The sequence below is a fragment of the Silurus meridionalis genome, chromosome 7, assembly GCF_014805685.1.
Source record: "Silurus meridionalis isolate SWU-2019-XX chromosome 7, ASM1480568v1, whole genome shotgun sequence".
NCBI classification, from domain to species: Eukaryota; Metazoa; Chordata; class Actinopteri; order Siluriformes; family Siluridae; genus Silurus; species Silurus meridionalis.
This window is the reverse complement of record NC_060890.1, coordinates 3360510-3386109: the sequence shown is the minus strand read 5'-3', so window position 1 is coordinate 3386109 and position 25600 is coordinate 3360510. Positions and strand designations below refer to the sequence as shown.

At 40.1% G+C, this 25600-nt stretch overlaps 1 protein-coding gene across 1 annotated transcript; it reads left to right on the top strand.

The window, feature by feature from the left end:
- The first annotated feature begins 494 nt into the window (after positions 1-494).
- On the top strand, positions 495-12242 carry prdm9 (PR domain containing 9). The gene is made up of 6 exons (XM_046854294.1): positions 495-661; positions 3820-3930; positions 4045-4316; positions 4408-4475; positions 8740-8930; positions 9034-12242. The coding sequence occupies exons 1-6, from the start codon at positions 646-648 to the stop codon at positions 10965-10967; spliced, it is 2592 nt and encodes an 863-aa protein (XP_046710250.1). The 5' UTR covers positions 495-645; the 3' UTR covers positions 10968-12242.
- Positions 12243-25600: the final 13358 nt, after the last annotated feature.

The following is a 25600-nucleotide window of genomic DNA, read 5'->3' as shown; positions in this document are numbered from 1 at the left end:
CTTTACTTAATGGAGTGTTTCTTGCCATTATATGGGCAATACTTGTAGAAGCACCAATAGGGCTATTGACCTCTGACACTTCCAACATGGAAACAAGTCTAAGTGAATCAACTATGCATGTAAACATAGGAACTTGGGTGAATGGAATATCTGAATAGTTGTTGTATAAAGGAAATTTGTAGGCAACAATTGTAAGATAGATATTTTCTCTAAAGTATGCAACTGTGACTTTCACATGTCCAAATGTGTCTTTTTATGCTACATGTCTATCACTTCTTCATCTGAAACATCCAGAGGATTTGTCCAGTTTGCTTGGAATTTACATTAAACTAAGAAACTAACAAAAAAGCTCAATTCAGCATACTGTACTTATGAAAGAGAAAACTAATGATTAGTAGTGGGGTACAGCATGACAACGGCGCATCCACTCCAATGGCCACTAGATGGCAATAAGCGCAGTAATTCGGGCCACATCGTCATTTGCTGAAGAAGAGGAATACTGACTTCCTTGTTGAGGAAGTGCAGGGCTAGCTAGTTAGCTAGTCGTCGGGTTAAACCCCCCAACACAATAACGTAGAACAAAAGTAAAAAAAAAAACTAAACAAAAAATTCCGATTTTTATGAACACTATCGAACAGTTACAACATGACTGATAGTCCAGGTGAGTGATGTTTTTATATAATAATGATATTAAAGTCGGGCCATGTAGCGAGTCGTTTATATAAGATCGTGTTTCATGCAGCAGCTGAAATGTTTTTCTTATTATTGAATCTTGGTAGAAATGAGAGTAATTTGTAGAAATTTCCGAGCTGTTTGTGTGGCTGAAGCGGGAAGTTGATCCTCGTTCCTGCAGCTCGAACACACACACACACACACACACACACACACACACACACACACACTTTATTTTAATTTACCAAATGTTTTGTTTTATTTTCTAGAACACATTAAAACCACTTCCAAAATATTATATTTCTATTATTATTACACAACTTTTGTCAACGGTTGTTATTGGCTAATAAGCCACCGTTATCTCTAAAGAAGTGCTGAATGAACTGAAATAAATCGCTATGGTTTGAAGCAGTTTGTGTAAAATGATGTCTGAGGTAAAACATCAGCGGGTGAAGGCTGTACTTTCAGCAGGAGAAGAGGAATCCCAGCTTGGCCTCTCACTCGCCACTGCGATATGAGCCCAGTGCTCAGCCCAGTGATGGTGTTAGTCGGTATTTATTTGATATCGGTTTCGGTATAAAACCGTGATCGGTTTCTAACAGACCCGCACACCGGTGCGCGCGACATTCTCCGGCCTGCTGCGGCCTTGTGTTGCGCGGGCGCGCGCTTCACCCCACACTGTAGACCCGAGTATGATATCCGGTGGATTTTCTTTGTTTATTTTGTTTGTTAAGTTTTTCGTCCGTGTTTTTGTAACCGCTCACTCCTGATTCTGCAGCAGTTCATCTCCGTTGTTCAGGGTTTTTGGTAGTTAACTGCATTATAACGAGGGCTGCGCGCGCACACGCGCCAGGAGGAATCAGCTGCTCGGGTTCGCTTCTGTATGTGTTTTAAAAAGTTTTAATTCACACCAGATCCAGCAAACGAACAGTCTCGAAATCTGTGAAGCAGTTCGTGTTTTGTTTCTGAATGCGCTGGAGCCTGAGATCCATCAGGGCGGTGAACACGGGCTCTCAGGATCAGCCGTTTACCCTAATAATATCGGTGTCCACTGGAGGGCGCTGCTGCCGTCATCCACACCGGAGTTCACTGAAATGACACGAACAGCAGGCGGCGAGAGTCCGCGTGTCACAGAAGCGTCAACTGGAACACATCCATCATCTAGTGCTGGAGCTCAAAGGCCTCGACTGATGGGCCCTCAGGCATTGGATTATGGTTTATTGGATTATGGGCCACTCCTGGGCCCCTGAGCAAGGCCCCTAACTCATAACTGCTCAGTTGTATGAATGAGATAAATGTTAAAAAATCGTTCTGATAAGTCACTCTGGATAAGGGTGAAACAAAATAAAAGAAATATAGACCCGTAACTCCCTCTGTGTGTTCTGGGAAATTAATAAAACTTTGTACATTTTGGTTATATAGACAATTCAGTAATAGACATTTTCTGTAACACTAACAAAACATTACATAACCTGTAAAATATACATGTAAACAGTATAAAAATGCAATTAAATTTTTCTGGAGAAGGTAAAAGCTTAGTTTAACTTTACATTTAAAGGGGTTTCCCTGCAGTGTCAGGTGTCCATGTAGAGTATGTGTGCATCACTGTAGAGTTCAGATCTGTATAAATTAGCATTAATACAGATGTAATACAAGTACAGTCATTAAATGTATGATAGAAAAGTTGCTAAAATGGTGCAGCACAAGATTTTCTTGGGATAAAATTACATTGTGTGAAAACAAATATGAAGTGTAAAATTTGAAGAGCTAGGGTGTAAAAAGCTCCATGAGGTAAAGCAGTACCAGAATAGATGTGTAGTCTGAATCTGCAATACTCATCAAACATAACTGTCTGTTATGGTTTAACTTGGTCAGAAATTAGTTTGGCTGTGGTTTACTTCAAGGTTTCCTTCAGTGGAATTAAGGGGCCAAACCCCTGAGAGACTGACTAATATCAATATCTCTCCACCACCAATCTTTACAGTGTCAGGATGGAAAAGTTGTTCTGGCACTTAACAACCTTAAACTCACCCATCAGACTGCCAGGTAGAGAAGTGTGATTCTTCACTCCACAGAACACTTTTCTACTATTCATGTAGTCCAGAGGAGGCCTGTTGTACTCCAATCCACTTGGCGTTTGGTGTTGTACTTGGTTGTACTTTGGTGTTGTAAGCCAATTGTAAAATTTCACAAATCTATTCCGCATATTTTGTTTGATTGATTAATGGCATTAAATTTGACTAGTATAGCAGTTGCAGCTTTTACACATCATGTGCCTCAGAAATCTGTGATCACTTGGTCAAATTTATAAATATTTATATATAAATATAAAATATATATAAATAATGTGAAATTAACAAATTTAGATAACAATATATTCGTGTTCTTTTGATCTACAAATTAGGCCGATTATTAGGCAGCCGTATCTGAGACACCAAACCGTGCGTGTATGTGCTGCGCTTGCATGAGAGAACAGAACTCTCATACTAGCAGGTGGCAGTAGTCTGTATTCGGCCTCCAAACAGGGAAACCGGAAGAGCAAAAACTAAATATCTAAAGCAAGGAGTCTTTCCACCTCATTACTAACTGACTCGTGTAGCTTTTTTCAATCATGTCTGCTAAGTTGCAAAGAAGAGCAAGAATGACAATCATGTTCCTTTTTTGTGCTAATTTGCTAAGCTATATAGCCAATCAGATTCTCTTTCTCGCTGATGAGCTCCGCTGCTGAATCAGCATTCAGAATCAGCTGAGCAACAGCCCTCTGACCAGAGCCTATGCTGACGTTCCCAGACAGCCGACATGAAGGGTGAAACATATCGGGCATCGTTTATCAGCCATCGACCTCTGCCAGATTCTTGCTCTTGTTACGGCTTGTGGAGAGTCTGTGTATATAACTGAACAGTAAACATGTATATGTAAATTTGATTAGATCCACAACAAATATTTAAAGTAAAATGTTAGATACAAGTGGTTAAAGTTGAGGTGCTTCTACATGTTCTGCTGGATACTTTTAACAAGAAGTATTATTGATCATGCAAGGATTGTTTTTCCCTCCAATATAATGTAAAATGCTGTGACTTTATCGTTATCTGTATCGGGACCTACATTAGTTATAAATGTGTAAATAATTATTTTTCTTTTTAACAGGATTGCCATCGGGGGAAGACCAGAATTTAGAAATACAGGGTTCTGTGACTGTATGCAATATAGGAACAGAAGAGAGTCAGGAAGAAAATGCTTTCAACGACAAGCATTTTTGTGAGTTTTCAGATCATTATTAACACCACATATGCAGTTTGCTCTACAGTTGTACTACTGGATCTTTGGCTTGCATTTGGTTGTTTTTCCCCCTAACATTTACTTCTTCCACAGACTGTGAAACCTGCCATAAACTGTTTTTAGATCAGTGTGATGTTCATGGACCACCATTGTTCACCTATGACTCTCCCACACCTATGGGAGTTCCTCAGAGGGCACTTCTCACTCTTCCACAAGGGTTAGTCATAGGTAGATCAACAACTCCTGGGGCTGGACTTGGTGTGTTTAACCAGGGACAAATTATTCCTCTTGGGATGCATTTTGGGCCTTTTGATGGGGAGATCAGCAGCACTGAAAATGCCCTGGAAAGTGCTTACTCATGGATTGTAAGTATTATGTTGAAAGTGTTATTACAGGTGTTTTTTTTTTTTTTTTTTTTTTTTTTTAGAAATACAACTGTAATCTCTAATTTCTCAGATATGCAGAGGGAGTGACCATTATGATTACATTGACGCAGAGAGGGACACTCATTCAAATTGGTTGAGGTAAGTCATTTCTCGATTTCTGGCCTCTTCAGTTTTTTACCCATCATATAGCATGCAATTACCTCTAGTCAAGTCAAGTTTATTTGTATAGCGCTTTTCACAACAGTCTCAAAGCAGCTTTACAGAAATCAACAGTGAAGGTGAATGGTGTGTGTGTATCCCTGATGAGCAGACTGTGGCAAGGAAAAACTCCCTTAGATGTGATGAGGAAGAAACCTTGAGAGGAACCAGACTCAAAAGGGGAACCTCATCCTCATTTGGGTGACATCAAGAGTTTGATCATAAATCTTTCAACAGTACAGAACACTGGAGAGTGAGAACTAACATGAGCACTGGAGTATAAGATTATAAGTAAATGTTCTTTCAACAGTCTTTGGTATAGAAGTAGGAGCTACTGAGCTCAACATTTGTGATCATCACAGATCCAGCATCAGCTTCTCCATGCCAGAGCCTTTAAACACTCCAGGAGGTCCAATGTCAAACTCCACACATGCAGTGGGATCCAATTGGCACTGGTACGTCTCTAGGTGGTTCAGGATGTTTGCGAGTTCGGCATCTACTTCTTTAAAGTCCATAATCTTCATGAGGTGGGACGTGACTGGAGCTGGCCAAACCTCAGGAAGCCTCGGGATGGGGAGAGAAAGAGAAGCAGGGGAGAGGAATTAGCATAGCTGCTGTTCATGATATTAACAGCACAAGTTGGTAATGTGCATGTGATCAGATGTTCTGGAGCACAAGGTTATGATGTGATGTGTGTTATGTGTAGGCTTTGCTAAAAGATATGTCTTTAATCTACACTTAAACTAGGTGAGTGTGTCTGAGCCCTCAACACTGTCAGGAAGACTATTCCACAGTTTAGGAGCTAAATGTGAAAATGCTCTACCACCTTTAGTGGACTTTGCTATTTTAGGAACTACTAGAAGCCCAAAGTTTTGAGATCTCGGGGAGCGTGACGGATTGTAGCGTATTAGAAGACTGGAGATATACATGGGAGCCAAACCATTTAGTGCTTTATAAGTGAGTAGCAGTAGTTTGTAGTCTATTCAAAACTTAACCGGAAGCCAATGTAGGGACGATAAGATTGGGGTTATATGATCATATTTTCTTGACCTTGTGAGAATTCTGGCTGCTGCATTCTGAACTAACTGAAGCTTGTTTATTAATGATGCAGGACATCCACCTAGTAACGCATTACAGTAGTCTATTCTGGAGGTCATAAACGCATGGACGAGCTTCTCTGCATCGGATATAGACAACATATTTCTTAGCTTAGAAATATTTCTAAGGTGAAAGAAGGCTGTTTTTGTAACTTGGTTGATATGATTTTTAAAAGATAAGTTGCTGCCTAAAATAACTCCCAGGTCTTTTACTGTTGAACTAGTGGTTACAGAACATCCGTCTAAATGCAGGTTGAGATGCTGGTGCTTCTGTATCCTAGTTTTTGGGCCGATGAGCAAAATCTCTGTCTTATCAGAATTTAAAAGTAGAAAGTTATGGGTCATCCCATCTCTTATTTCCTTAACACACTCAGTTATCCGGGTTAATTGAGCTGTATCGCCTGGTTTAGATGAGATATATAGCTGAGTATCATCAGCATAACAATGGAAGCTAATTCCATGCCTTCTAATAATATTTCCTAACGGAAGCATGTATATTGTGAAGAGCAGGGGTCCTAGAACTGAACCTTGTGGCACGCCATAGTTCACTAGCATTAGCCTGGATAGCTCTCCATTTAAATCTACTAAATGGTAACGATCAGACAGGTAGGATTTAAACCAGCTTAATGCCTGTCCCTGAATGCCAATGTAATTCTGTAAGCTAACTAGGAGAAGATCATGATCTATAGTGTCGAACGCAGCACTAAGATCTAGTAAAACTAACAGCGAGATGAAGCCTTGGTCTGAAGCTAAAAACAGGTCATTGGTAATTTTAACTAGGGCAGTTTCTGTGCTATGATGGGGCCTAAAACCTGACTGAAACTCCTCAAAGATATTGTTCTCTTGCAAGTGGGAACATAACTGGGCAGCAACAATCTTTTCTAAAATCTTAGACATAAATGGCAGATATGAAATTGGTCTGTAATTTGAAAGCGTGTTTGGATCCAGATTAGGTTTTTTAATGAGGGGCTTAATAACTGCTAGCTTGAGGGATTTAGGACACATGACCTAAAGATATTTGAGGAGTTAATAATATTCAGAAGAGACTCACCAGCTGTATATAACACTTCCTTCAGTAATTTAGTAGGAATTGGATCTAACTGACATGTTGTTGATTTAGCTTTGATAATAACATCATACAGCTCTTCCTGTCCTATACATGTAAAAGTGGAGTTGTGGAGTTGTAGGTAAGATTGTGTCAGGAGATGGTCTCAAAGGTTGAACTGCCACAATTGTTTTTCTAATGTTATCTATTTTTCAGTGAAGAAAATCATAAAGTCCTCACTACTAAACTGTGATGGAACACAATTTTCAGATCCCTGATTTGTAGTTAATTTAGCTACTGTACTGAAAAGGAACCTGGGATTGTTTTTGTTGTTTTCTATGAGTTTGCTCAGGTGTTCAGCTCTAGCAGCTTTTAGCGCCTGTCTGTAGCTGAGCATACTGTCTTTATCATAATTCTAAATACCTCCAATTTAGTTTTCCTCCATTTTCTCTCCAGATTACGTGCTGTTCTCTTGAGGGCATGTGTGACTATTATACCAAGGTGCAAGTGCTTGTTCTCGAACCTTTTTTAACCGGATGGGGGCAACAGTGTCTAATGTGCTAGTGAGGATAAGGTCTATGTTGTTGGTCATTTCATCAAGATTATTAGTAGTTATGGGTTTAGTGTGAAATTGAGATAAATCAGGCAGGTTATTTATGAATCTGTCCTTAGTGGTCTGAACAATAGTCCTACCAGGTCGATAACGTGGTGAAACACGGCTAATCTGCTCTACCGGTAGTGTGTACAGTATAAGATAATGGTCTGTGATGTCATCACTCTGAGGTAAAATATCTATATCAGTGACGTCTGCTCCGTGGGATATTATTAAGTCTAGTGTGTGGTTAAAACGATGAGTTGGTCTGGTGACGTTTTGTTTAACCCCAAAAGAGTTTAATAAATCATCAAATGATAATCCTAGAGCATCGTTTACATCATCTACATGAATATTAAAATCTCCTACAAGCAGCACTTTATCAAAATCAATCAAGAGGTCTGAAAGAAAACAAGCAAACTCTTAGGGTCTGTACATGGTGACCAGAGCGAGTTTTCTATGTCTGTCTAAAAGTAAAATTTTAAGGACGAGCACTTCAAATGATTTAAAGCTGAAACCTAATCTCTGACTGACATTAAGAGAGGCACTATAAATGGTTCCGAAGAAAATTCTAATCTTAGAAAATCGAAACATTCGCCAATTACATTTTACCCACTGCTCATCTATTGCTTTTACTTTCTGGTCATGTAAAAAGCTTGATCCTATTCTATGTTGTATTGTTGTATATTTTGAATTATTTTCCTGCTGGAGGATCCAGCTACAGCCTAGCCCCATGGTAATTTATACAATTCTAGGGTACTTTATAGATTTGATTCCCATTTACATGGTTTTTGGAATTACCATGATCATTTGAGAAATCTTTTACTAGCTATTGACAGATTTGTAGAGCTCAGCATGTACAGGATCTGTTGTATTCTCTGATCTTTTCTGAATATTTATTTATGATTTAAGGAAATATTTCTTGGTATGATGAAACAATAAGATCACATCACTGTAAGTACAGGGTCTGGCCCAACCCCTGGATAAACACCTACATACCATTATTCCTCCTGTCTAAAGCAGAAATGGGCCACATTCCAAAACAACCTACAAACAACATGGACCAGTTCCATGTGAATGTGTTTGGAACAAGTGTCATTACAGTCCCTGTTGAAGTGATCAGGTGTCCAAATACTTGTGTTAATAGTCTGTCAAAACTTTGAGTCTGCTAAAAATTAAAGAGATGATTTTTTTAATGAACGTTGAAGAGTGAAATCTGCCACTTGCTCCTCTTTTTTAATGCAATTGTCAATTTATTATTTTCACATGATTTGAAATGTTTGACTAGAAACCCAGCTTGTGGCTTTACGTAGTAATCAGCTGCTGGTTAGGTTGAATTCTAACAGCCATGTGATTGACACATTGCTCTCAATCTGATTTATCAATGCCCACAAATGTTCTCACATTGTGTAGCCCACATAATGTAGCATCAGAGGCTCTATCATTATCTTACCTCCCCTGTGTTTGCAGGTACGTGGTTTGCTCACGGACTGAGAATGAGCAAAACTTGGTGGCGTTTCAGCAGGCAGGGCGCATCCTGTTCCGCTCTTGCCGCTCCATCTATCCTGGGCAGGAACTGAAAGTGTGGTATGCAGAGGAGTATGCTCATAGTCTCAGCACTACATGGGATAAAATCTGGGACAAGAAGTGCACATTTACAGGTGATCTGATATGGGTTTTTATCACACACATCCTATAACAAATAAATAATAAATATATATTTGACATTTTTTTTATATATATTTTATATATATTTTTTTTTAGGAAGAAACAGTGAAGAAGCGTCACAGCTTTGTCTTTGCCCCTACTGTCAGTACTCTTTCCCAGCAGCTTTTTACCTACACAGACATGTCAGGCGCTCACACCCAGACGAGTACCCACATCTCTTGGAAGCCCAGACTCTTGAGACTTGTGACCATACACCAGTTATGAATTTGGATCATTGCCTACTTGCTTCTGATGCACCACCTCAATCCCACATGCAGCAAATGACAAAATCCTTTCAGAATGAATTTCCAACACTCAGTGGCCAGACTGAGCAATCAAACCCAACTGATCCACCACATACCAATAGCAGTAATTTGATGAACAAAACAGACCAGAGTGATGGCAGTGGTGAAGAGGTGTCAGGGAACAAATGTGGCGAATGTGGGCGAACATTTTTGCGGTCATGCCATTTAAAAAGGCATCAGCGCACAATTCACTCAAAAGAGAAGCCTTATTGCTGTAGCCACTGCAGAAAATGCTTTAGTCAGGCAACGGGGCTGAAGAGACATCAGCAAACCCACCAGGGTGAAAAAGAGGGAACAACAGGTACAGAGCAAACAGAGAAAGGGGATTCTGTCTACTCGTGTACTAAGTGTTCCTTCTCTTTCATAACCAAACTTAATCTCTACAGACATCTCAAAAGACATCACCATGAAGAGTATTTAAAATTAGTTGAGAATGAGTCTAATGCAGAGTCATCGCAGCATGAAAACTCATCAAACAAACACGATCCTCCTTATGAACCACCAGTCAAGCTTCGAAGGTCAGCTTTAAACCCTAACAGGGCTGGTAATCAAAAGAGGAAAGTATCTACAGGTCGACCTCGAGGCAGACCACCCAAAATAAAAAAAAAACACAGCCAGAAACCAGTCAGGGACTCTGCTCAAGAGGACAATCAGAACAAAAGTTTAGAGGTGGACCAGACTGCTACTGAGAACGAGAGTACAGCAGCCCCACAGTGGACTAATGAAGGCAGCAAAGAGCCAAAAGAAATGTCACAAGAGACTTCATCGCATGTTTGTGGCGAGTGCCTAAGAACCTTCAGCCACCTCCATCTTTTAAAAAGCCATGAATGCATTCAGCAGGGTGATGGACCTCATGGCTGCTCTCACTGCGAACTATATTTTAATCGCCTGTGCAACTTGCGGCGACACGAACGCACCATCCATGCCAAAGAGAGGCCATACTGCTGCACATTGTGCCTTAAGTCCTTCACCCAGTCATCTGGTCTGAAGCGCCATCAAGAAAGCCACTCACGCCACAGAGCACATCGCCAAAGCACAGCACTGGCCAACGCCACTATTTACCCCTGCAGCCACTGCCCCTTCTCCTTTACTGGTGAGCGTTACCTATACAAACACATCCGCCGCCACCACCCAGAGATGACTACAAAGTACTCGAGCTTTAATGAGGGCGATATACCGTCCAAGGATCATAGTTGTACTCAATGCTCCAAGACCTTTCAGACAATTAGGGGTTTCAAGAATCATGCCTGCTTCAGGCAAGGGGACCAGCTGTACCTTTGTCCAGACTGTGGCAAGGCCTTCAGCTGGTTCAACAGTTTAAAACAGCACCAGCGTATTCACACAGGAGTGAAACCTTACGCATGCTCACAATGTGATAAGAGTTTTGTGCACTCGGGACAACTGAATGTCCACATGCGCACGCACACTGGGGAGAAGCCATTTCTTTGTGCTGAGTGCGGTGAGAGCTTTAGGCAGTCAGGTGACCTGAGACGGCATGAGCAGAAGCACTCAGGGGTGCGACCGTGTCAGTGCCCAGACTGTGGAAAAAGTTTTAGTCGGCCACAGAGTCTCAGGGCCCACCAGCAGCTTCACAAGGGCACCAAACTGTTTCCTTGTACACAGTGTGGCAAAAGCTTTGCCCGTCGTTATCACCTTACTCGGCATCATCAGAAAATGCACTCATGATTTTTCATAGTTCGTTTATTCATAAATATATGTAATTTCTCTTATGGCAAAGTTTTCTGTTAAATGGTTTCTTTTTAAACTGAACACGTAGCCATATGGACATGTAATGAAATGCTTATTAATTTCAGCGTTTGAGTGTTAGATTGGAATAGAGTGGGATGGCACGATGGTTTTGTTTAATACATAAGGAAAAAAACACCAGTGAGGTGCTTTAAGAGAATGATTGATGTTAGTCATTTAACAATGCATCTGACCGTTAACAAATTGAGGTAAAAGCTACACAAATATTGATAAAAAAAAAAAAACTAAAATTTGTTCAATAAGCATACTGAGCCTAGAGTATATTTTATCTCTAATATAATAGTACTAGATCTACCTGGGCATGTTATCTGTGATTTTGTTTACCAGATGTTCTAGCTCTAAAAAAAAAAGACATAATAAAGCCTTAAGAATCATAATCTTAGTGAGTTGGAAATAAAACTTGATCACACTTAATAAAAGTGTTTGTAAATACTGAACACCTGGAATTGTTGTGATGGATAAATTATGCTTTGTGGTAATTGTGATGCATATATTCTAAATCATTTATACAGATGAACTCACTTTGGAAACACCTTGTACACAAAGTAGTTATGGATTCACATTGTGACGGATTTTATAGTTTCAGACACCAACTTTTCTAACAACTCTGAAAACTCCAAATGAGCTTTCAGTCAGAAATCCTTTGCAAATATTCCACCATTCACTCAAAAATCACTTAATTCGTGTTAAAGGTATAGCTGGTGTAGCAGTGAGGCAGTCAGACATTTTGTGAAAATATTCCTGAATTGTTTGAATGAATGTGAGACTTTTGGCATTTTACTTCCTTTTAATATTTCATATTTTAAACCAGTCACTCTTCAGTTTTTAAATATCCTGTCCTTTTACATTTGTGAGAATTTATTTCTTCGTTTGTTTCACATTTCCCTTTTGGTTCATTTATCAGGTTTTCCTTTTTTAAATGAAAAGATTTAAAATTCTAAACAGAATTCAGAACAGAAGTTAGGAATAGACAGATTTATATATGCATTATATGTATTCAGCATGTACTTTTGTAGGAGAAAGAAAAAAAAGCTTATATAGTAGACTACAAAACTTTCTAGTATCTTGATTTGTCTTAACCTTAATGTATATTTAGGCTTTTAAAAGCTTTATTTTAATTTTGATAAACTTCTTGCTAGTGCATGCATATTGTATCATGAACATTAATAATAAATATTACCTGAAATTGTTAAACATGACTTTGATCTTCAGCAGTTACTTCATTATTTATATGAAATGTGTCTGATATATAAGGTATAACTGGCAGCAATTTGCCACAACTACATAACCATCAAAGATGTTAAGATATAAATCCTCTGCTGCATTTGTTCCTCTTTACCCATCACTGTCCTCCATCACACTACAGCAGAACAACATTATTTACTGTTATTTGGTGAGAAATTACAACCCCATATTTTAGTACACTGTATTAATTTATTTCACATATTAAACTTTTAGCACATTTTTGTAAATATTTGCAAAAGGCAAACTGAAGTTTCTGCCAGATTTTCAAAAAGTTTAGGATATATTAATTTTCTTCCAACTCAGTCATCAATATACACAAATTTTCCTGATGTTACCAGGCATGTGCTTTGAGAAGAAAAAGCAACCGTTGACATGCAGCACAATTAACATTCTGCATTATTATATGAATTATCACTAGAAATATAAGAACTCCCTGAATTCTGATCTCTAATCATGTTGGAATTTGTTGTTTATATTATTACATAATTTGGAGATTGCTTTTTGCATATCTTCACCAATTAATGTAAGGAATTTACCTATTTATATTTTCTCCACCATATTTCCTTTTTTTTAAAACATGCACTCACACAGAATTTGTTGAAATGGGTTTAAACAGGCAGATGGTGATAAATGTAACATTTAATTTAAAATCTGACAATCATACTAGAGTTTTATGTCATTTTGATCAGGAGGGAATTCATTATTGTGTTGATTTGTGTTTTGAAAGTGTACTGACTTTGACTCAATGTGAACTTTTTAATGCTCGACAGTCCCCTAACTTGTCTGCTCCAATGATCAAGAGGGTCACTGTTTAGCTACAGGGGGTGAGTGTGTACCTGTCCATGAAAACTGGTCTTTTATCTTTCAGTAGTAAATAAAACTTTAACACACGCTTGTAACAGCATCCTCAGGATAGAGTGAAGCTGTTCATCAGTGAGACTCCTGAGTGCTGTTTTGTTCATCGTTATTAAGAGAACAGTTGCACACACAGATGTGTGCTGCTGAACACGGAGTTGTGCAGTGTGTCGGGGAGAAACATGGAAACTGTGCAGCACACACAGAGTCGTACTTTGACTTGATCGTGTCTCTACACTGGAGTTCAATCAGCTCCATTTGGAGGTTGTTTAATGCGCTTTCCACGTCAACCACAAACGGATTACTGAGCAGTTCAAATCTGCATTTCTGGGCTTCAAAGTCGGTAAACTCCGGGTAAATTCAGCGCGGAGTTTATCAGCGATCTCGACTGACGCGCCAACGCACTAACAAAGCATTCTGGGATTTGTAGTACTGTATTAGCAGCGTATGTGCGATATACTGGCGGGCAGCTCTAATACACATTTGATATGATCTCGCGGGCCAAATGTAATTACACCAGGCCTGAGTTTGACACCCCTGAGCTAATTAATCTAATATACTATTAAGATTTTCATTATGACCAAACAAAACTTCATTCTTGGAGCGGTTTTTCATGTGATATACGATGCCCGTGGTGCCTTTTCTGATCAGGGAAGAATCACACAGCATGGAGCAATGTTCTTCTTTAGTTTAATGCAGATAACAGACAAGTATATACACACACACTAGAACAAATCTGAGCTAAACCTGTTCCTGATTGGGTAAGAAGACAATAATAACTGGAGTTGTGTGAGTTCAGATAAAGACTTCCTGTATACCTCACATACTCACATCATAAAGAACCTATAGACACTGAACAGATAACAGGAGTGTGTTTACAGAACCATCTTAACACTAACATATACAGTCATCAAGCTAAACTATATGAGAGCTTCTACAACTCCATTGTTGCGCAATGAGGAGCTTCTGAGCAAAACATGCAGTTACGTCAGATCCGGTGTTATGCGCTAAAATGTTCCCCTGCCACAGACTGCCCCAACTTATCTCATAATTATGAGATCATTTCTGTGATTTTTTTTTCTCTTTGTGAATGCAATGTGCTTCTGTAGCAAACGGCTTAAATAACAAAAATAATTATGGAGTTTGTTCAGAATTTCAGTTGAGTCAATCCTAATCATAGTCTTAATGTAATTATTCTTGGAGAGGCAGCGAGCCCTTAAGAACTATCTTTAACCAGAATGTGTCCAAAACCAGGATTATGTTTTAAACAATACCCTGCCCTGCCCTGGTGTAAAAACCGGTGACTACCACCTGCTAACCTCCAGCTCGATAGTGATTTTACCCAGCCATGAGTTCCTTTACTCATTTCCCACACTAAATTTACATTTAAAGCTAAATCCTATTTACACTTTAAAGGGAAGAACAAATAACAGAATAAAATTTCTGGACAGAATTTGTTCTGCGTTCTATTTGACCAATGAACCCAAAGTATTTAATGTATTTTGTTACTGCGACGCTGTTATAAACTTCTTCATTACGATCATCGTTGTCCTCATCGTTTTTCCTACAACGTCCTTTGTTTGTTGCTTAGAATCTGCATTTTTGTAAAGACTGTCATCTAAACTTTTTAATGTTTGTTAATTTACCATATCCTATTGTTAACTTACGTTTTTAAATTTGAATAACTAATGTAACTACTATAGTTGCGTAATATTATATTATATATAACACTCCTAACAATCTTTATTATTTTTTTTTATTTCCTCGTCAAACTAAAATGATTTAAATCACATATTTTCAAACCATTTTTACGTGTGTGTGACATTAAACACAGCTCACAGACATTGATTTTGTACAGTGTTTTTTTCTCAGTTGCCCCTTTTTGGCTTATATTAAGGCAATAATTTGACATTACTTTTGTCAATAAGTGTTACTGAAAAACAACTGAGAAAAGTAACACAGTAGAACAAATTATTATATAGGTACATCAATAATTTTCTTATCAAATCAACAAATAATCTATTAAATATACAAAGATGTACAAATTTATTGCTGTGGTCCATGAACAAAACCCCACCAGAATTGATTTGAAGACTGTTGGTGACACTGATGTGGAAGTGGAAGTTCATTCCACCGCCTCGGTGCCAGAACAGAGAAAGGTTTGAAAGCATGTCCTCATACCATAAGAGATGGTGGAACCAGTTGAGCAGTGGTTGAGGATCAGAGGGAGTGTGGTGCAGTGCCAGGTGAGATAAGTGCTGAGAGGTAGAGCATGCTGGTCCTTTTTTTTTGTCTTTGTAGGCAAGCATTAGTTTCACCCTCAGCACTGGAGTCTCTCAGGGATTTGTATTGTCTCCTCTTCTATATTCAATTCATGTTTATTTGTATTGCGCTTTTAACAACGAACATTGTCTCAAAGCAGCTTTACACAGATAATGTGGTAAAAAAAAAAAAAACAATGAATATGTTCTTTATAAGTGTAAGTTTGTCACTGATGAACAAGCCGGTGGTGACTGTGGTGATGGAAAAACTTCCCGAGATGGCATAAGGAAAAAACCTTGAGAGGAACCAGACTCAAGAGGGAACCCATCCTCATCTGGGTTACACAGAAAGTCCATTTACTGCAGATAAACGATGTTGGGGTGCAGTGATGGTAATCAGTGATGGTGATCAGAAGCAAACTGTAGTCCTGAGTCAGTGTAGCAGTCTGTTGACATTAACTTCAGTCCAAATCCATCCTCAAAGCTCCTGCTCTTACTCCGGAATTTCATGGAACCACCCAAGGCGTTGATGAGAAACCGTCCCCAGTTGCACAGAGTGGCCTCCAAACGAAGAGAACACTATCCAGAGGCAGACCTGGACGAAGTGGAAAGATCCACGGAGGGAAGAGGGGCAGGAACAGTGGTCACTGGAACCTCAGGAGCATGTTTAACTCGACCGAGAGAGAGAGCGAGAGAAAGCGAGAGAAAGAGAAAGAAGAGGATGACAGGAAGAGAAGGATATGGATTATTATGTCTTTATTGTTGAATGAAAGTTAATGTCACTGTGCAGTTTGGACACCGGCAAGACTCGCTATGGCAGCATAACTAAAAGTGAGAGCCAGAAGGTAACACCAACAATAGGGATCTCTGGGATAAAAGACGACCCACCACACCACTGTCAACAAACCTGAGTGAACGTGTGAGAGTGAGGGGACGACAGCATACAAATATCCCAGTTCACCAAACACTTTATATCCATGATCCCTCCAGATCTGCTCCTTTACCTAAGAAAAATCTACTGATCAAAGACTTGAGTAAATAAATACGTTTTCAACCTATAGCCTGTACCTTTTGATCTAAGTAGGTGTGGGGGATCATATTGGTACAGAAATTTACTCAGATAGACTGTTAAGTGCTTTTTACGTCAGTAGTAGTATTTAATAATCAATGCGAGCCAGTGTAGAATGATTAAAACAGGGGTGATGTGGACATATTTCCTAGATCTAGGAGTCACATGGGACCATCGAGGAAGATGGCAGCATAGTTGTGTAGCTCCCTAGGCCCACCCATATTTTCAATTTATTCAAACGTATTTACTCCACGTGTATTTCTTAAAGTTAGTGTCCCTGGTGATTAAACACTTGTGAATAAAGAAAAAGTGGTCTGGACCGCAAATGTCAATGTCCACATCTAAATATTTTAAGGGAACAATGACAAGCCGCATGACAACCAGACAGACTTCGCCGGCACACGAGTTGCCATCACCCCAGCCGATTGAACAAGGTTCAAAGATGGAAAACCTATTATCCGAAATAAGCAAAATGAGCTTCACTTTGCAAGGAGTAGCGACGGATGTGTCATCAATCAAAGAGGTTGTTACTGACCTTAAAAACTCGGTGCATGCGATCCGAGAAAGGCTGGACGAAGCGGAGGACCGCATCTCTAATATGGAAGAAAAAGGTTCTGTCGTATCTCAAACATAAACGTGTAGATGTTGCTTTTGTGCAAGAAATACAAACGAGACTGGGTGGGGCATGTCTTTTATTCATCATTTACGAGTAAACAAAATGGGGTAATGATCCTAATACATTAAAGGCTAAATTTCGTAATGTTAACAGAAACTAAAGACGATTCGGGTAGGATTATTTGTATAGAAACCCTCATCAATGGAGTAAAAGTGATCTTATGCAATGTATATGCCTCCAATAAGGCAGATCCGGGTTTTGTTTATAAAGTAAACAAGATTCTTGGTGAAAAAGAGGGGCAAATAATTTTGGCTGGGGACTTTAATCAGGTTATGGATGGGGTTTTGGATGAGAGTAAATATCAGGGCTCTTTTATGCCAAGGTTATGCTAACAGAGGATATTAGGTTGATCGATATTTGGTATCTGGTCAATCCAACAGAAAGAGAATATACTTTCTATTCTCATTGCCATAAATCCCACTCTAGGATAGATTTTTTCTTACTTTCAAATTTTATCACTGATCAGGTAGTAAATTGTAAGATTGGAGCAATAGTATTGTCAGACCATGCAGCTGTGGAATTGGATATAGCTCTAATTACAGAAGCTGGTAGGAAGGGGAGATGGCGATTGAATACTACATTATTACAAGGCGAGGAATTTAGCAAATTGTTGGCTGACGATCTGACCTCCTTTTTTTAATTGAATGTGGGAAGCACTGATAGGTTGGCATCTGTATGGGAGGCCTCAAAGGCATATATTAGAGGGCAACTGATTGCACAGGCAGCTAGAAAGAAGAAGGAGGGAAGAGACTTGGTTAAGAACTTGGAAGCAACAATTTGTACATTGGAGAAGGAGCTGGCTAGACACTAATCTAATGATTTATATCAGGATATTTGTAGATATAAATTGCAGTTACACGATACAGTGGAACCCGCTTATGTCGCCGGCCTAGGGGACGCCAAAAAGCGTCAAGATAACTGATGATCGAGATAAATGAAAACCAATATGGCGGCAATATATTAACGTGCTTGAAATTTCTTTATGTACATGATGTGCGTTATTAAATGAGAATGTGCATGCACGTGTTTTTGGAGGTTTTTACACAACAGCGTTGCCGCGATTTGTTTGATTGGTCATGCGGATCGAGATAACCTGTAATGCGGATAAGGAGGCGGAAGCCGAAGTAAACGCAAACAAAGTTTATTGAGAATACTCAGGAGATAATCCATCAATACTTGTAGCGAAGCAGTAATATCCAGTGGTGCACTCCGGGACACGGTCCACGAAGTTCTGTGAAAGCAGAGACAGTTCGTGTAGAGAATCCACGGATCCGTGCTATGTAAAGCGCAGCACTGGGCAGCAACAGATAAACGTGGTGCAGACAGCGTGAACATGGAAAACAGCAGGAATCGGGGTAATCCGGGGTGCCGTTAAGAGAATGCGGAGTCCGAGAAGAAGGGTACGTAGCGGGATACGTATACCCGATTACACAGACCGACATGAACCAACACATACGATCATGCACAAACAATAACAGACCGCGAGTGTGTGGAGGTGAGGGGCTTAAATAGGAGATGGGATGAGTGAGTGAATGAGAGTCAGGTGTGTGTGATCAGCATGACTGCGGGGAGCGCACGGGAGAAGAAGCAGGGTGCTTCGGGGAATGCCGCCGCCAAAGGGGCCGTGGCAGGGGGATTCCTGACATAACTGACGTTAAGTGGCAAATTTGCCCCCCTTGTGCTCGAGATATTAGGGTTCGGCGACATAAAAAAAATCGACATAACCGATTAAAAAATGCTAAGACAAAGCGAGAATTTGGCGGCTCCACCTTTAAAACGTCGACTTAATAGGGTTGGCGAGTTAACCGAGGTCGAGATAAGTGGGTTCGACTGTATATATAATAGAAAAGCTGAATATGCGCTATTTAGGCTGCGGACCAGGTTTTATGAAGGCGGTGAAAAAGCGGGCAAGCTCCTGTCCAGACAATTAAAACAACAAAATGCTGCTAACGTTATTCCGGCAATTAAGAAAGGAGATACTATGGTATCATTGATAAAAGAAATAAATGAGGTCTTTTATAAGTTTTATGAACATTTATATATGTCTTCAGGTGGTCTAGATGGAGAAGAACTGGAACAGTTTTTTTCTAATATAGAGTTACCTAAGTTAGATACATTGCAATCTGAGTCTCTAGACCTTCCTATTACAGAAGAGGAGGTCAAAGCTGCAATCACCTCTATGAAATCTGGTAAATCGCCAGGGGCGGACAGGTTTCCAGCTGAATATTATAGGAAGTATGTTGATATAGTGGCTCCAATTCTAAAATAAGTCTATACAGAGGCGTTTGAGACTGGAGAATTGCCTGGTACTTTCATGGTAGCATTGATAACACTGTAACCTAAAAAAGATAGGGATTTACTGATCCAGCTAATTTTAGGCCAGTAAGTCTAAGTCTACAGCCAATGTGGACTGTAAGGTGTTGGTGAGAATTTTGGCGTCACGGTTAGAGAAGGTTCTTCCAAGTGTAATCTATAAAGACCAAGTGGGCTTCATTAAGGAAAGGTCATCAGCCGATAATATGAGAAGGCTAATTCATCTGATGTGGCTAAATTCCTCAGAAAACACCCCGATTGCAGCTATATCCTTGGATGCCGAAAAGGCTTTCGACAGGGTGGAATGGGGCTTTTTGGCCGCAGCCCTGTCGAATTTTGGGTTTGGTCGTATATATAGGTCCTGGATTAGTTTATTATATAAGAATCCTAGAGCAGCAGTGATGACAAATGGTGTGACTTCCTCATTTTTTTACAATTTCAAGAGGTACTCATCAGGGATGCCCACTGTCCCCGTTGTTATTCACGATGGTTTTGAAACCTCTGACCATTATGATCAGGGCAAACCCAAACATTATGGGAGTAAGGGGGGTGGGGAGGGGGTTGGAGCACAAGTTGATGTTATATGCAGATGATATTTTGTTGTTATCTCGTGATCCTCTCAAATCTCCACCTCCATTAATGAGTGTTATACAATTATATTCAAGAGTGTCAGGATACAAAATAAATTGGGAGAAGTCTAAGGCTATGCCAATATCTAGAACATGTCACTCCCATACAGTGACCCAATTCGGTTTTAAATGGATTCCAAAAGGTATGACATACCTTGGGGTTAAACTAACACAGACCTTGGAGGATATAATGATGTTGAATTATGAGCCACTGCTGTCAAAGATAAAGCACAATGTGGACAAGTGGGAACATCTGAAACTCTCTCTGTGGGGTAAAGTCAATGTTGTCAAGATGGTTATTGCTCCACAGTTCAATTATATATCCATGATGATACCTGTAAACATTCCAGACCCTATCTTCAAAAGATATGACAAAATGTTTAAGGACTTTTTATGGGATGGCAAAAGACCGAGGATTAAAATGAGTAAATTGACTTCCCCAAGGGACAAGGGGGGCCTTGGATTACCCAATGTGAGATTGTATATAGTCTTTCTTTTGAAATGGCCAAGCTGGCTAAGCATTGGGACAAGACTCTGAGTTGGACTGGATCAAGATAGAACAGAAACTGGCCTCACCATTTCATCCCATTAACGTTCTTTCACAATGCTCTGGAGCTAAATGGGACTCAAATCAATGCACTGAAGACATGTTTGGAACAAAATTCATAAACTGTGCAAGACATCACATTATAAACAGTCATATGCATCACTATTGAGGAATCCTGAAATTTGCATATGTAAAGCAAGTGTGCTTTGGGAACAATGGCATCTTAAAGGGGCAACTGTAATTGGTGATTTGTATGAAAATTGAGTTTTTATGTCATACTCTGAATTGGTGGGAAAATATTATATTGGGGGTCAAGGAAATTTTTGGAAGTATCTGCAGATACTGCAAGAGCAAATCTAATACGAGTGATAACCCTGTTTATACCTATCTTCAGTTGCCGCATGTAGTTCAGACTGCTTCTATGTGTTACAAATCAATGCTTAATGTAAATGCAGATACCTGTTGGAACCTGAGGACTATTTGGCAAAAAGACTTGGGGATAGATATCTATGAAAATGATTGGCTGTACATCATATCTAATGTGGGTAAGAACATAAGGGAAGCTAGGGGGAGAGTCATTCATTACAAATTAGTACATAGATATTATTATACACCATCCAGGCTTTACAGAATGGGTATAGCTGGAAATAATCTGTGCTGGAAATGTAAGGAAGAAGAGGGTACTTATTTGCATATGATTTAGGAATGTTCCTTTGTTTATCCATTTTGGTGTAAAATTCTGGGAGTAATGCAAGAGTGGATGGGATCTAACATACCTGTGGAACCACGACTATGCCTTCTGGGAGATAAATCGGTGGTACCCAACATAACAAAGAATGTGTTTACTCTAGTTAAGATTGGTTGTATTACAGCCGCCAGGATGATTTTATGCAATTGGAAATGCCCCAAAACCCCAGACTTGAAAGATTGGATTGATGGGATGATTGAAATTGCTTCGTACAAGAGCATGTTGGGGAGATTGCATATTGAGGGAGGCATGAAGAAAACGTGGTATCATTTCTGGCAACATATAAAAATGGTATAAATAAGTGGGATCAACAACTGTTTAATTTTCATGTGCTTATAATTGTAATTGTAATTAATCATAATTGTATTCCACTGATAGTGACTAGTGGCTGAATGTGTAATACTGAATGCCGTGTTGATGTACTATGAAGTTTGGACTGTTGAACAATAAAAAAAGTTGAATTATAAAAAAATTTAGTGAGGACTCTATGTAATTAGAAAGTTTACTTCTAGCTGCATGTGGTCCTAGTAAAAGTACTTCCATCTTATCTGAGTTGAGCAGAACAAAGTTATCAAGCATCCACTGTCTATTGTCCTTTATACACTCCTCAACATTGTTAAGCTGATCTCTCTCATCTGACTTTGCTGAAATATACAGCTGTGTATCATCAGCATAGCAATGGAAGCAAATACCATGTTTATCTATAATTTCACCCAGAGAAAATATATAGAGAGAAAATCAGTGGGCCTAAGACAAATCCTTGCGGAACACCACACTTTACCTGTGGCGAACTCACCATTTACATCAACAAACTGATAGCGATCAGTCAAATAAGACCTGAGCCAGGAGAAAGTGGTTCCCTTTATTCCAACAACGTTCTCAAGTCTCAAGCAAGCATTATAGTGTGATCAATGGTGTCAAAAGCTGCACTAAGGTCGAGCAAAACAAGTAAAGAGACAAAACCCTGATCAGAGGCCAATAACAGGTCATTTACCACCTTAACTAGCGCCGTTTTTGTGCTGTGATGAGGCCAAAATCCTGACTGATGCATTTTAAAAATGTTTTTCCTAAGTAGATGTGAGCAGAACTGATGTGCTACAACCTTTTCTAAAATCTTGGATATAAAGGGGAGGTTCGATACAGTAAAACCCCGTTGTACGAGCAACCTATAGTACGAGCAAACAGAGATACGAGCGACCTTGCTCGCAAAATTTTACCCTGTTTCACGAGCAAATTTCGGAAACACGAGCAAACCCATGCTGCGGAGGGTCGCATCAGTCGCTTAGTTGATGACCTATTACTCGGTCACTCTTGTTGTTCAGTGCAGCAAAAACTTTTTTTAGTTTTATATTTTTCAATAATCTGAAACTCAACACCAAGAAGACGAAAGAGATCATTGTGGATTATAAACGAGTCGGCAGTCACACTCACGTTTCCATTCACATCAATAGAGCTGCTGTTGAGTGTGTACTCAGCTTTAAATTCCTTAGAGTCCACATCTCTGAGGATCTCACCTGGTCTCTAAACTCTTCTATTCTGATCAAGAAGGCACAACAGCATCTGTTTTTTCTGAGGAGACTTAAAAAGTACTGTCTGTGCGGCAGGATTCTAGAGAACTTTTACCACTGTTCCATTGAGAGCATCTCAGTCTGGTACTGCAGCTGCACTGCTTCGGACTGTAAAGCCCTTCAGAGGGTGGTGAAAACTGCTCAATGAATCACTCAGATTTCCACCTTGGAGAACATTTACAATAAGCACTGTTTGCAAAGGGAGAACATCGAAGTTCAATTGCACTACTACAATTGCACTACTGTACATTCCACCCATATTTATACTGTATATACTGTATTATACACACATTCATACTTGAACATAACTATGTCACTGAGTACAATATTTTCTGACATGTCTGTCTATGCATAATCTTTGCACAGTATATTGTATATTGTATATTCACCATGTATTTTTACCTACTGCACTTTTCTGTACATTAATCACCCTCACTTCTGTATGTATGGACCTCAAACCCTATTTATCTACTGATATCTATTGTAAATAAGCCACTTCTGGTTAGATGCTCACTGCATTTCATTGGCTCTGTACATGTACCTTACACGATGACAATAAAGTGGAATCTAATCTAATCTAATTAGTATTTAAAATCTGATGTGGGCAGCTACAGAAAGCCAGTGGAGGAAATGGAGTAAAAACAAGTTGTGCAGCTGCTAAATAAACTTACAGCAGCAGGAAAATATGCACCACCTGTGACCCCCACACCGACACACAACAGAATTTATCTGCTTAACAAGTGATAGTGATTGACATTTGATTGTCATACAATATGATCATACTCACCTCTATACATGTACTTCATCAGATTGCTTCTTTCTTTGTGTAGAAAAAAAGGCTACACCACTCCACCACTCCATCCTATTCCACACCACTCCACCACTCCATCCTATTCCACACCACTCCACCACTCCATCCTATTCCACACCACTCCACCACTCTATCCACTCCATCCTATTCCACACCACTCCACCACTCTATCCACTCCATCCTATTCCACACCACTCCACCACTCCATCCTATTCCACACCACTCCACCACTCTATCCACTCCATCCTATTCCACACCACTCCACCACTCCATCAAATCAATTCAATTCATTTTTAATTGTATTGCGCTTTTAACAATGAACATTGTCTCAAAGCAGCTTTACAGATAATGTGGTGATAAAAATGAATAAGATGTTCTTTATAAGTGTAAGTTTGTCCCTGATGAACAAGCTGGTGGTGACTGTGGCAAGAAAAAAACTCCCCGAGACGGCATAAAGAAGAAACCTTGAGAGAAACCAGACTCAAAGCAAACTGTAGTCCTGAGTCAATGCAGCAGACTGTTGACATTAAGTACAGTCCAAATCCTATTCAGCACCACACCATCCTATTTCACACCACTCCATCCTATTCCACCATACTCCACCACTCCATCCTATTCTGCACCACTCCATCCCATTTTACACCACTCCACCACTCCATCCTATTCCGCAGCACTCCATCCTATTCCACCATACTCCACCACTCCATCCTATTCCACCATACTCCACCACTCCATCCTATTCTGCACCACTCCATCCTATTTCACCTCACTCCACCACTCCATCCTAATCCGCAGCACTCCATCCTATTCCACCATACTCCACCACTCCATCCTATTCCGCCTTACTCCACCACTCCATCCTGTTCCACCGTACTTCACCTCTCCATCCTATTCCACACCACTCCATCCCATTTTACACCACTCCACCACTCCATCCTATTCACCACTCCATCCTATTCCACTCCATCCTATTCCACACTCCACCACTCCATCCTATTCCACACCACTCCATCCTATTCCACCTCACTTCACCACTCCATCCTATTCCACACCACTCCATCCTATCCGCCTCACTCCACCACTCTATTCTATTCCACCATATTCCACCACTCCACCCTATTCCACACCACTCCATCCTATTCCACCTCACTCCACCACTCCATTCTATTCTGCACCACTCCATCCTATTCCACCTCACTCCACCACTCCATCCTATTCTGCACCACTCCATCCTCTTCGCACCACTCCATCCTATTCCACACCACTCCATTCTATTCCACCTTACTCCACCACTCCATCCTATTCCACACCACTCCATCCTATTTCACCTTACTCCACCACTCCATCCTATTCCACACTACTCCATCCTTTTCCACCACACTCCAGCACTCCATCCTATTCTGCCTCACTCCACCATTCCATCCTATTCCACCACACTCCACCACTCCATCCTATTCCACCACTCCACCACTCCATCTTATTCAACACCACTCCACCACTCCATCCTATTCCACCACACTCCACCACTTCATCCTATTCCACCACACTTCTCCACTTCATCTTATTCAACACCACTCCATCCTATTCCACCACTCCATCCTATTCCGCACCACTCCATCCTATTCCGCCTCACTCCACCTCTCTATCCTATTCCACACCACTCCACCACTCCATTCTATTCCACACCACTCCACCACTCCATTCCACCGCACTTTATCCCAAGCCAAGTCACTCCACCCCACTCCAACTTACTTCACCCCACTCCAACTTACTCCACCCTACTTCACCTCACTCTATCCCACTTCCTCCCACTCTAATTTACTCCACCTT

What these genes read in the sequence shown, in the direction of transcription:
- prdm9 (XM_046854294.1), top strand. An exon ending in TTTCAACGACAAGCATTTTT is followed by an intron (nt 3,931 to 4,044) that starts GTGAGTTTTCAG and finishes CTTCTTCCACAG; the next exon opens with ACTGTGAAACCTGCCATAAA. An exon ending in AAAGTGCTTACTCATGGATT is followed by an intron (nt 4,317 to 4,407) that starts GTAAGTATTATG and finishes CTAATTTCTCAG; the next exon opens with ATATGCAGAGGGAGTGACCA.